This window comes from Oncorhynchus masou, chromosome 28, assembly GCF_036934945.1.
Source record: "Oncorhynchus masou masou isolate Uvic2021 chromosome 28, UVic_Omas_1.1, whole genome shotgun sequence".
In the NCBI taxonomy this organism is placed as follows: domain Eukaryota; kingdom Metazoa; phylum Chordata; class Actinopteri; order Salmoniformes; family Salmonidae; genus Oncorhynchus; species Oncorhynchus masou.
The window spans coordinates 42,773,681-42,786,662 of record NC_088239.1 but is presented as its reverse complement, the minus strand read 5'-3'; the positions used below and the strand labels follow the sequence as shown (position 1 = coordinate 42,786,662).

The 12,982-nt window shown below is 41.8% G+C and overlaps 2 protein-coding genes across 3 annotated transcripts in view; both read left to right on the top strand.

Annotated features, from left to right (window-relative positions):
- The first annotated feature begins 2,971 nt into the window (after window positions 1–2,971).
- On the top strand, window positions 2,972–5,650 carry swi5 (SWI5 homologous recombination repair protein). Of its 2 annotated transcripts, none has more exons than XM_064942084.1 (5): window positions 2,972–3,236; window positions 3,949–3,997; window positions 4,099–4,202; window positions 4,546–4,640; window positions 4,964–5,650. In XM_064942084.1, exons 1-5 carry the CDS (start codon window positions 3,133–3,135, stop codon window positions 5,023–5,025), a joined length of 414 nt encoding a protein of 137 aa, XP_064798156.1. In that variant the 5' UTR covers window positions 2,972–3,132; the 3' UTR covers window positions 5,026–5,650. The 2 variants fall into 2 exon arrangements, with proteins under 2 accessions (XP_064798156.1, XP_064798155.1); XM_064942083.1 differs by having other exon boundaries at window positions 4,961–5,650.
- Window positions 5,651–7,722: 2,072 nt separating this feature from the next.
- The window catches only part of LOC135517614 (long-chain fatty acid transport protein 4-like), a 30,339-nt gene continuing 25,079 nt past the window's right edge, over window positions 7,723–12,982 (top strand). Inside the window, exons 1-2 of the mRNA XM_064942082.1 lie at window positions 7,723–8,048; window positions 12,733–12,894. Of these exons, the coding sequence (XP_064798154.1) occupies window positions 12,734–12,894 (161 nt within the window). The 5' untranslated portion in view covers window positions 7,723–8,048; window position 12,733. The remainder of the gene's footprint in view (window positions 8,049–12,732; window positions 12,895–12,982) is intronic.

The following is a 12,982-nucleotide window of genomic DNA, read 5'->3' as shown; positions in this document are numbered from 1 at the left end:
ATTTAATCGAAAAAAAGACCCAATTGTGATGTTTATGGGACATATAAGGAGTGCCAACAAAGAAGCTCGTCAAAGGTAATGAATGTTTTATATTTTATTTCTGCGTTTTGTGTAGCGCCGGCTACGCTAATTATTTTGTTTACGTCCCACCCTTCGTGTATTTCGGGGGGTTGCATGCTATCAGATAATAGCTTCTCATGCTTTCGCCGAAAAGCATTTTAAAAATCTGACATGTTGGCTAGATTCACAACGAGTGTAGCTTTAATTGAGTACCCTGCATGTGTGTTTTAATGAAAGTTTGAGTTGTATCGAGTACTATTATTTGGCGCTCTGGAATTTCTGCTGATTTTGATCCCTGTACAGGGACCGCAGCCATAGGAGGTTTAAGGGGTTGAATAGTTATATTATCAAGATATATTAGTGTTGTTTTTTTGTTTTTTTTGACAAATGTGTTTATTTTACAAAAAAATCGCACACTTTGATATTATAGAGTACATTTTGTGGACATCGTTGACAAAAATGTTGAATGAAATTCATTTTATCCCACTTTGTAACACAACAAAATGTGAAACATTTCAAGGGGTGTGAATACTTTCTGAAGGCACTGAGTATACAAAACATTAGGAACATGTTTCTAATGCTGAGTAGCACCTACCAGTTTTGCCCTCAGAACAGACTCAATTTCTCTGGCAAGGTGTCAAAAGTGTTCCACAGGAATGCTGGCCCATGTGAACTCCAACGCTTCCCACAGTTGAGACAAGCTGACTGGATGTCCTTGGGTGGTGTACCATTACTAATATACACAGGAAACTGTTGAGCTTGAAAACCCCAGCAGCGTTGCAGTTCTTGACACAAACCGGTGCGCCTGGCGCCTACTGCTCAAAGGCTCTTAAATCTTGCCCATTCACCCTCTGATTGACACACATACACAATTCATGTCTCAATTGTTTCAAGGCTTAAACTTCCTTCTTTAACCTGTCGCCTCCCCTTCATCTACACTGATTGAAGTGGATTTATCCAGGCTGTATCACAACCGGCCGTGATTGGGAGTCCCACAGAGCGGTGCACAATTGGCCCAGCGTCATCCGGGCTTGGACGGTGTAGGCCGTCATTGTAAATAGGAATTTGTTCTTAACTGACTTGCCTAGTTAAATAAAAATAAGAAAAAAAGTAAATAATAAAGTGGCATCAATAAAGGATCAGAGCTTTCACCTGGTCAGTCTGTCATGGAATTCTAAATGGTTTGGACACTCAGTGTACAGTACTGCTAGAATATTCCACAGCACCAGAGAGAGAGTAGCCAGTGAGAACACACACATACACATATGTACTGCACGCACACGCATGCATGGCAAGCTCACACACAAACTTGACATACGCACACACACACACCTTCCGACACACACATACCTGTTGCATAATTATCACAGTTTCAGACCCTGAGAGGTCACTACAGGACCATTACCACAGTTTTGTGATCCCCTGAGGAGAAAGAGGCTAAGTGACTCTCTGAATGTTTCATTCTGCACACTCCTCTTTCTGTAATGACTGATAAATAAAGCCAGAGGGCTCGCAGAATGGGATGCTTCTTTTGGTCCTTTTTTGTATGGAAAATGTAATCTTGTTTTCTCCTTTGATATTTTCCAAGTGAACCGTGAGGTAAGAAGACAGCTTGTTCATGAGGCTTTCTTTGGATAGTCCATCCGTAGATGCTATACAGACCATTGGTAACACTTACTAACCCTAGCCCTAAACTTAACCCTTACCCTAACCGTTAACCATTATTCTAAACATAACCCTAACCTTAGCAAGCAGTGGCTTATCAACAGATAGTTTGTTGATTAGTATAACCATCAGTAGAACATTCCCGGATGGACTATCTGAACTATCCAAATAAAGTGTGACCTCTCTTTCCTGAGATAGCTACAAGAGTACCAACTCTACGTTACGATCAAAATCAAATCAATTGCTATTTGTCTCATGCTCCGTAAACAACTGGTGTAGACTAACATTGAAATGCTTACTTGTCGGCCCTTCCCAACATTGCAAAGAGAAAAAAAGACCAGTTAATAGAACAACGTTAAAACACGAGGAATAAATACACAATGAGTAACGGCAACTTGGCTGTATACGTGGGGTACCAGCATCGTGTCGATGTGCAAGGGTACGAGGCAATTGAGGTAGATATGTTGTGTACATAGGTAGGGATAAAGTGACTAGGCAACAGGGTAGATAATAAACAGTACAGGACATCCCGCTCTCATCTGCCGTCAAACCAATCATGTCAATGTGGAGCTAGGTATACGTTGCCATCCACATGTTGCCACATTGCTTCTACACCTGCATTGTTGCTGTTTGGGGTTTTAGTCTGGGTTTCTGTACAGTACTTTGAGATATCAGCTGACGTAAGAAGGGCTATATAAATACGTTTGATTTGATTTGAGAGCCACACATCGATGCGGTACAAAGCTCGATTTGGCCTCTTGGGTGCAGCCAGAGGCTCCGTCTTTATGTCACATCCTCCATACGAGTCCTCCGACCACATTTTCAGATCAAGGATAAATTGGTTAGTGCAAAAGGGTCAATGCAGATAGTCCGGGTAGATATTGAATAATGATACAGCTTCTACCCACCCCCCACGCCATAATACCGATAAATAGTTAGTTATATAGTTCATCGACAGCATTATAATTCAACAGTATCACCATGGGTGCCATGGAATTTGTGTTGAGGGGAAAACACTTGCTAGGCCTATACTGTGCGAAAATTAAAATATATATATGTCAAAAATGTAATTCAATATCAATATGATTTTTTCACAATTCAACAAGGGTATTTTTATTTTATTTGTCCTTGAGACCTTCTGACTTGGAGTTGGGCTTGTCTCCTGGTGAAATAGTTTTGGTTACTGCCGCCGCCTAGCGGTCAAATAGTAACATCACACATCGACCCATTTAATGCCGAGGACCAATGAAAACGCCGTACGTTTTCTTAGCGCGGGAAAGAATGTCGACAACTACATAGGTAAGCTACAGGGAAAAGGCGAAGACACACACCCCACGGAATCCAGTTTTGAGACGTCGTTTTCGCATTGTTTGTCATTTAATCTTGGCTAATATCCTTCGAGGTGCTATGACTACAGAACGGAGTCCTGAAATATGTGGGAATGTCCCGGATGTAACGTTGTCAACGCCAAAGGGGAAGGACTTCTCTACAGCTAAAGGGGCTCATAAAAGGTACTAAAATAGCGTGCCACAAAGTCCCAAATCTTGTTAACTGGACAGGGTCATAGCTAACTGTTTTTATAGCGTGGGGTGACACTATTGTAATTGCTTCACATTCAAGGTACTTTTCTATCACGGTGTCGTAGTTCGCGTCTATTCAGTTGTTCGTTGAAAGGTTGTGATGCTTCATCTTTGCCGCTAGGTGGCGGTAGTGTAGCGTTATTGAATGTTACACGTTTGAAAACTATACAACGTACAAGGCAGGCAGATTACTTTTTTTTTTTTAAGATGCTATGATCAAGCACACCTAGAGTAATAAACCAATATATTGAATGGTGCCACACAATGGACTTTGCCACAATCTAACTGCACTTCCATCAAGGTACAAACTACCTGGCAGAGAGTACTAGTTGCATTTTCATGAATCAAGTTTGTGGCAAAGCAAATTCCATAGTGTGGCACCATTTCAACATCTAGGTTGAATAATCTAGGTTTATTGCACATTTATCATACCATTCCGTCTTGAACACAACTTGATATAACTTTGTGACAGGATCTTGAACGTAATCTTACCTACCTTAACTTTAGGCCTAGATCCCTGACAACCTGGCCAAACTCTTATACACACTGAGATGTGGCATGTGATACTATTCCATCTAGGTTATAGATCAGTGATTTCATTGAATAGGAAATATTCTACTTGTTTTCTTTTTCCTCCCCTTAGGACCCCATACTCGGGACACACAAAAGTCCATTCCAGCTTCAAATCACCTGTAAGCCTTCTGATGTAGAATTGCTTTTGCATAACACACACACACACACACACCACAACATAACATGTTTTGGCATCATCATAGTCCTTGTCTTTCCCCAGGTCCAGACCTCCAGTACTGGCCCTGCCAAGCCTGAAGAAGAGATAGAGGAACTGAAGAAGAGACGGGCAGAGTTAGACTCTGAGATTACACTGTTGGAGCAAGAGTGCGTACAATGGGGAATAGAGTTGAATAGTAGAGCAGTTTAAATGTTGTTCCTTAAGATGTCCTTCATTGTGGTTATTCTACTGAATGGAGTGAAAGTCTTTTACTTGTTGATTTAGGTTGTGTGTGTGTGTGTGTGTGTGTGTGTGTGTGTGTGTGTGTGTGTGTGTGTGTGTGTGTGTGTGTGTGTGTGTGTGTGTGTTATCTGATAGTGATGTTCAATATTTGCAATAACATTAACACTTTGGTTTCTATAGTGTTATCAGTTCACAAACAATACATTGGCGGTATAAGATGAAACCATGTCTGTTGAGAGACTAACCAATTCGTGTGGATTTCTACAGTGGGATCAGAGTTGATGAGTTGGAGCAGCACATCGACTTGCTACATGAGTACAACGACATCAAAGACATCGGACAGTCACTAGTAGGCAGGATAGGTGAGGCCTATACACACACACACACACACAGGTTTTCACATTCACTAACTACTCTGCCACAATCTAATCAGCTTTGGTGGTAGTAACATGTTTTTCTTCCATTCAGTAGAATAGCCATAGTGAAGGACATCTCATGGACTGACCATAATATCATTTCAACTCTTCTACTTTAGTTATTAAAATCATTTCAACTCTATTCTACTTTTCTGAAAGCTCCATTGGTTACATTAAGTCAGGCAAGCACAGATCGTGTTGGAAATGATTTCAAACTGTTTGTGTGTGTGTGTGTGTGTGTGTGTGTGTGTGTGTGTGTGTTGCAGCAGCCCTGAGAGGAGTGACCACACGAGACCTGTACGGCCAATTTGGGCTTGAGCTGGATGACTGAGGGAGAGCGAGTGGGTGCCCATCCTATGCTCTGCCCCCTCCAGAACAAGAGGGGGGGGGGGGGCTAAGTTGCGTTCTTCAACAGTCTTTTCTTTGGTGGGTGTTTGGCGCGGTATGGCCTAATCTATATCGGTATAACCATGTGTGTAGGCAGCACACCGTGCACAATTGCCCTCTGGGCCAACAACAAAAGTGGAAATTCAGAACAGTACAGAGTCTAGAATTAATTGTTGCACATCGTTCTCTTCTACTAACCCCACCCCCCTGTTTTATGGGTCTTGAGTGTTGACAAAGAACTAAGAGAACGGATGAATCTTAACTTCAAAACGGAATCTACTTGCTCTCCTACATTGCACTCATATAAGAGAGTAATGCATTTATTTCCATTAAGTATAGTAATGGTGCATACTCTGCTTCGGAAGTGCAAGGGCCAACTGACTTTCAAACTAACATCTGCTCTATTTCCAAATGTAGTGCTGGCAAGTTTATTAGTAAAACAAATGTTTTACTTCATAAATGTATTATATTTGCAAATTAGGTTCTGGCAAGTTCCAATAAAATAACTATTTGTGCAGTTATGTTTTGTTTTTGACTGCATGTTCAGAGATAAAGTGAATTGTCCCGCAGTGTCTTTTGTTGGGCTTGTTTATTGGAGGAGAATGTTCTGTTGAAGATCACTGAGGAGAATGATTGTCACTGATTGATTTAAAAAAAAATAAGAGGTGCCTTGTCATAATCTATGTGGAAACCACTAATATTTTGTCTTGAGCTGAAAGTGGCTGTAAGAAGTGCTGCCGCACTGCCCAGATGATCAAATGATTAGTGTGGTAGGCTTTGTGTGTGTTTTATCTCCTCTTTAGCATGAGTCAATGAGCATACCCAGGGGACGCAAGCTAGTTGTTTCAACTTAATTTTTCTACGTGTCATGGAAAGTACATTGGATTTGCAAAAAGTCATCAAAGTAAACTTGTTTTGAGGGTGAAATTTCAGCCATAGAATTGTCATCATGGTAACCCATTTTCAACATAGACAAACCTTGTATGAAATATATTCATTTTGTGCCTTTTGAAACATCAGATCTTCAATGTTCTATCCACTATCGGAAAAAACAAAAGGCTAGGCAGCACCTCCTACTGGAGAATTGATCTATCTACAGCTATCCATTTGGTCTTTCCTTTCCCGAGATAATCCATCCACCTGGCAGGTGTGGCATATCAAGAAGCTGATTAACAACATGATTGTTACACAGGTGCACCTTGTGCTGTGGACAATAAAAGGCTACTCTAAAATGCGCAGATTTGTCACACAGCAATGCCATACATTTGGAGATTTGGCAGTATGGATGAATGCCGGTTTCAATTGTACCAGGCAGATGACAGACAACGTGTATGGCGTCATGTGGGTGAGCAGCTTGGTGAGGTTATGGTATGGGTAGGCATAAACTACGGCCAATGAACACATCAACTAAACTAAAAATTCAAGTTAAAGAATAGGATTAAGCCAGTGGCTCAGATTAAACTGAGCCTTAGATACATGTCCTTTAAATGTTGATTGTTGGTTGAGTTGTCAACCTAACACAATTCTACGTGACTTTTGTAAATAGCCTATCTTACTAATATCAAAGTTTTTATTCAACCTTAAAATGAGTAACACAATCCATGGTAACATTTTGAGGTTACTGTAACTATAAGTCTTATGTAATCATAGAAAGTGTATGTTCAAGATAGCATGCAAAGGTTTCTGGTCTGTGGAGATCTTCACATATATAAATATCTGTGCAGAACATCGAACAGCATTGATCACTTACAAATATATATTGTTTAAATGTAACCTCAACTGCAATACAGGTCATTTGGTTGTGCTATTAGTTGAAGCACAGTGATAACATATTAAGTTGTTGTATAAATACAACATATCTTACATTGTATTCCCATTTCAACTTTATTGTGCTTTTTTGAGTGGGCGAGTAAAGACGTCTCAACCACAAATGACCCGAATTTCCATGTTGAATTGATGTGGTGTGCCCAGTGGTTTCCTCTGACAATAGCCTACGGAACTGGCCAACTGTTTATTCACACTTCCTGCTTTAGAAAGAGCCTGCAAAAATAGCAAGCAACCGCAAGGCACGCTCATTAAATAAAAGGGCTTTCTGTAAATGATCAAGTATTATCCTGTGATAATTTTCGCAGCCTAAAAACAATTGCCTGCACAGTGCCTCACTGACTATACTGCCATAGAAGAATGTGGTTATGGTGTGAAACGAATGCCTTATTGAACCCTGCACCTACCTCGGTCCATATCCGAACAGTACTAGTGCTGCGCTCTTGTGGAGGTCTGGGTTTATTACGGGCAGACTAGAACTACCGTTATGCGCAGGTCTGGTACAGTGAGCGGCTCCCACGATATGACTGTATACGGTGATCTACCCTTCGATTTGATGCTGTGAGGGTTTTACGTGCGTCTCATAGACCCCGCATCAGGCCTATGTCACTACCGGGTGGAAACGATCGTGCACCCACTCGTCTGCAGGGCCGCATTTCCTTTGACATAATTTCTGCGGCAAGCTCCACCTCCATCGGAGTCAATTATAAACTATGGGCGCTGTGATTCGTCGTAGGTCATGTCACTCATCGTTTACACATAACAGTGTATACGAAGGGGGCGGGCTCAACTAAGAAAATTATAGTCATTTGAATTACTGTAGCGAGAGAGCTCATGGCTACAATGAAGCTGAAAAAAAATTATACTGACGATATGAATTAGCTGATGATTTAGATGGGGGAAAAGTCGAACCAAGGAGGCAGGCGAATTTGATATAATCCTACAGGAGGAAGGGCAGTTCGCTGAAACCCTGGTGTGTGTGCTGTGTGTGTGTTGGGGGTGTGTGTTCCAACGCACAAGTAAAAGCCAGAGAGCGGTGGAAGGCTTTGCTAAGCCGATCAAGGCGGAATTGTAGACTACAAAACGGGTTCCACGTCCGGTGTAATACGCACATTATTGTGATTGTGGGGGACGTGAAACAAGGTATGTCAAAGAAGAACACTCACACCACTTGTCATTTCTATTTCCCTCAATGGTCTGGTTTCCGGCTCCATGATTATTTAGTAGCCTAGTGAGGTCCGAATAGCGTAGGCTTCACCAACTGTCCTTTAACAACCTTGCCAGTGTATGGAAGCCTGTGTTTGAATGGACCAGGTTCGAATCTGTTGGACGATTCTATTCCGTTATGTAGAATACCCTAATATTATATCTTGTCAGTGTCAAGAGGGCGTGTGGCCGAAAATCGGGCAGCGTTGACACATTAAATTGAGAGGCTACAGAATAGCCACCACCACTTCCATTCTGGTGTGTATTTCGTTGCGCACTATAGCGACACATGCAGCCTTGCTGATGTTGCTATCACCTTATCATAAATCGATCGACACCATGGACGTTCGATCGGATGTACATGATTGAAACCTTTTAGAGATGTAACGGTTCTGATTTATATTTGGTCGGGTCGCGCACATGGAAATAGCTGCTGGTGTTGGTCGAGTCTTTTTTTATTTCCCATCAGCAGTGAGCCTGCCTCTCTCTCCCTACTACCGCAGTACTGCTGCTGTGATGCTACTGTACGCGCGTTTAAATTTCCGGGATGTGGGCTATAGCTATAGACCATCTATAGATGCGCAGATTGCCAAACATTCTCATTTTCCAAGCCCCTGCGTATGTTGTGATGTTGAATGATGATTTATAGCCTAAATAGTCATATTATTTTATCGTTTAATCCTCTTCTGTGGGCCATAGCCTAGGCTACATTATAAATATATGTAGCCTATTGCCATGCCGGCCAGATGGTGTTATATCCGCTGATGATGAGCACTTTGACGCAAGCGATAATTTGTTATCATAATCATGCTCCCGCCTCCTAACAGAATATATTAGAAATAAGAATCATGTGTTCTTGTTGACACCGATGCATAGATAGGAACCTTTATCTGAAGCGACTATCTCATTAACAAAAGGCACTGGCCATATCAGGTAGCATTGAGATGGACCAACGTCAACAAATTATTGTTACCGCCGGTGTCTTCTGCCCTCTGGCTCTGTGCCCTCTGGCTCTGTGCTGGTTCTGATCTGTATGTCCAACAGTAAATAATACATTTTTATGTCATCTGTGAGCCCAAGCCTGTGCTGTAAGTGGACAAATAAAATTGTAACAAACAACATTTCTCACCTGTAGCCTACTGCATAGCCTACTGCATACTGACATGACACTAATGGCCCATAGCCAATTTTATAATTCTTTGATACCAAAATATGTCATAGGCAGAGACACCTTTTGGCTTTGTTTTTACATCAATATGGCGCTGGCCTGGTACCTGGCCTGGAGAGCCCTTGTGGTCAGGACATTCCCAAACTGGACCTTGCAAAAACAAATCAAAATCACATTTTATTGGTCACATGCTCCGAATACAAAAGGTGAAGTGCTTTACTTATGAGCGCATTCCCAACAGTGCAGAGTTTTTAAAAAGTAAGACAAATATTTCAATAAAATAAGGAAATAGTAACACAATGAAAACCATTACAAGGCTATATACAAGGAGTACCAGTACCGAGTCAATGTGCAGGGGTACGAGGTAGTTGAGGTAATACAGTATGTACATGTAGGTAGGGGTAACAGTGACTAGGCAATCAGGATATATAGTAAACAGAGTAGCAGCGGCGTGTGGGAAAGTGTGTCTATATGTGAGTGTGTGTGTGTCGTGTCAATATGCATGTGTGTGTTTTGTGTGTATGTAGTGTGTGTGTGTTGGAGTGTAGTATGTGTGAGTGTGCGTAGTCTAGTGAGTGTGCAAAGAGCGAGTGCAAGAGAGTCAGTGCAAAACAATTAAGATAATAAAAGAATAGAGGGGATCAATGTAAATGGTCCGGTTAGCCATTTGTTCAGCAGTCTTATGGCTTCGGGGTAGAAGCTGTTCAGGTGCCTTTTAGTCACAGACTTGGTGCTCGAGGTATCGCTTTCCATGTGGTAGCAGAGAGAACAGTCTATAATTTGGGTGGCTGGAGTCTTAGACAATTTTTTAGGGCCTTCCTCTGACACCGCCTGGTACAGAGGTCCTGATTGGCAGGGAGTTCTGCCCCAGGGAAGTACTGGGCTGTACGTACTAACCTCTGTAGCACCTTGGGCCGGATGCCAAGCAGTTGCCATACTAAGCGGGGATGCAGACAGGCAAGATGCTCTCAATGGTGCAGCTGTAGAACCTTTTGAGCATCTGAGGTCCCGTGTCAGCCTCCTGAGGGTGAAGCGGTGTGGTCGTGCCCTCTTTTTTTTTTTTTATGATTATTATTTTTTTATGTAACCTTTATTTAACTAGGCATGTCAGTTAAGAACAAAATCTTTTTTTGCAATGACGCTGGGCCAATTCACGACTGTGTTGGTGTGTTTGGACCATGATAGATCCTTAGTGATGTGGACTAGAGGTCGACCGATTATGATTTTTCAAAGCCGATTCGGATTCTTGGAGGACCAAAAAATAATGAAACCTGTTCAATTTGGTTTAAATAATGGAAAAACAAAGTGTTGGAGAAGAAAGTAATATGTGCCATGTAAAATATGTGCCATGTAAAATGTTTAAGTTCCTTGCTCACAACATGAGAACATATAAAAGTTAGTAATTCCTTTTAACATGAGACTTCAATATTCCAAGGTAAGAGGTTTTAGGTTGTAGTTACTATAGTATTTATAGGACTATTTCTCTCTGTACCATTTCTATTTCATATGCCTTTGACTATTGGATGTTCTTATAGGCACTATAGTATTGCCAGTGTAACAGTATAGCTTCTGTCCCCCTCCTTGCCCCTACCTGGGCTCGAACCAGGAACACATAGACAACAGCCACACTCGAAGCATCGTTACCCATCGCTCTATAAAAGCCGCGGCCCTTGCAGCGCAAGGGGAATAACTACTCCAAATCTAAAAGCGAGTGACGTTTGAAACAGTATTAGCGCACACCCAGCTAACTAGCTAGCCATTTCACATTGGTTACACCAGCCATTAGGCTGATAGGCTTGAAGTCATAAACAGCGCTGTGCTTGCGAAGAGCTGCTGGCAAAACACACAAAAGTGCTGTTTGAATGAATGATTACGGGCCTGCTGCTGCTCAGTCAGACTGCTCTATCAAATCAGACTTAATTATAACATAATAACACACTGTTCGGTATTTTATCTAACGGGTGGCATCCCTAAGTCTAAATATTGTTGTTACATTGCATAACCTTCAATGTATGTCATAATTACGTAAAAGTCTGGCAAATTAGTTCGCAATGAGCCAGGCAGCCCAAACTGTTGCATGTACCCTGACTCTGCGTGCAATGAACGCAAGAGAAATGACACAATTTCACCTTGTTAATATTGCCTGCTAAACTGGATCAGTAGTTATAACTAGTGATTATGATTGATTGTTTTTATAAGATAAGTTTAATGCTAGCTAGCAATTTACCTTGGCTTCTACTACTTTTGCGTAACAGGCATGCTACTCGTGGAGTGCAATGGTTAGAGCGTTGGACTTGTTAACTGTGCGGTTGCAAGATTGGAACCCCTGAGCTGACAAGGTGAAAATCTGTCTTTCTGCCCCTGAACAAGGCAGTTAAACCACAGTTCCTAGGCAAACATTAAAAATAAGAATATGTTCTTAACTGACTTGCCTAGTTAAATAAAAGGTATAAAAAAATACAAAATACATTTAAAACATAATCGGAAATCGGCGCCCAAAAATACCGATTTCCAATTGTTATGAAAACTTGAAATCGGCCCGAATTTAATCGGCCATTCCGATTAATCGGTCGACCTCTAATGTGGACACAGAGGAACTTGAAGCTCTCGACCCGCTCTAATACATATTGCAAAGGACACCTTCCTTTTTGAAAGGCTGCGAGGAAAAAACATGGTATGAAGCATTCTTAGAAATGTTACAAAGCATAAACTAGACCTTTACTTTCGTTTACTTGTAATTTAGCATAAAGCCTATCCAAAAAGGCATGTAGTGTAGGTCTAAATCTGGAAGTTATAAATAGGTAGGAAGACGTTTAAAGGGGAAAATGGATGTGGAATACTGAGAACCTCTATAGAGATTTAGAACAGAGAATGTTTGAGTCCCCTCTATTCTGATCGAGAAGAGCCTGAATGATCAGAATGGATCAGCAACATCCCGACCCCACCATACCCACCTGTGAATGCTGCTCAGGAAAGGCTCGGAGGCAGCGAATGTCAAAGGTCGCATTTTTAGTCACCTTCCTCATCTAGATAGGCAGGGTGTAGGCCTATGCACGGTTACACTTAACACATCACTAATTCAGTAGACGCTCCTATCCAGAGAGACTTACAAAAAGTGCATTCGGCTAAGGAAGGCGAGTCTACCACACACCACACACCACAGGTTCATTGAAAGTGCAACCTCTGTGCTAGAATAAAATGACATACCAGTAAATGAAAGTAAAGGTCTAGTTTATGCTTTGTAACATTTTATAATGTTTTTTTCCTCACAGCCTTTCAAAAAAATCACGGTGTCCTTTGCAACATGACAGGCAAATTCCCTCTCGTCTCGTCACCGACTGTACAGTAACTTGTGTTCAGAACTTGGGACCACTGATTTTAAAGCCCTTAGAAAATATTCTTGAAAATTGATAGAATGTGTTGACATTGTGACTTGTGTTTCCTACTCTCCAGGATGATGCGCCTGGCCTGCTGCACTGTCCTGCTCTTCGTGCTCCGTCTCCTGGTGGGCCTGCCCTGGTTCCAAGTCCTCTCCTCCATCCTCATCTTCTACCTGGGCTCTGGAGGTTGGAAGTTCATACACATTTTTGCCAAGACCATCGGCAGAGACGTACAGTGAGTGGAAGTATGGTGTGGGCTGCGGTGTGTGTGTGTGTGTGTACCTGTCTACAAGTACACAGGTTTGTTTTTCAAGTCACTCAGA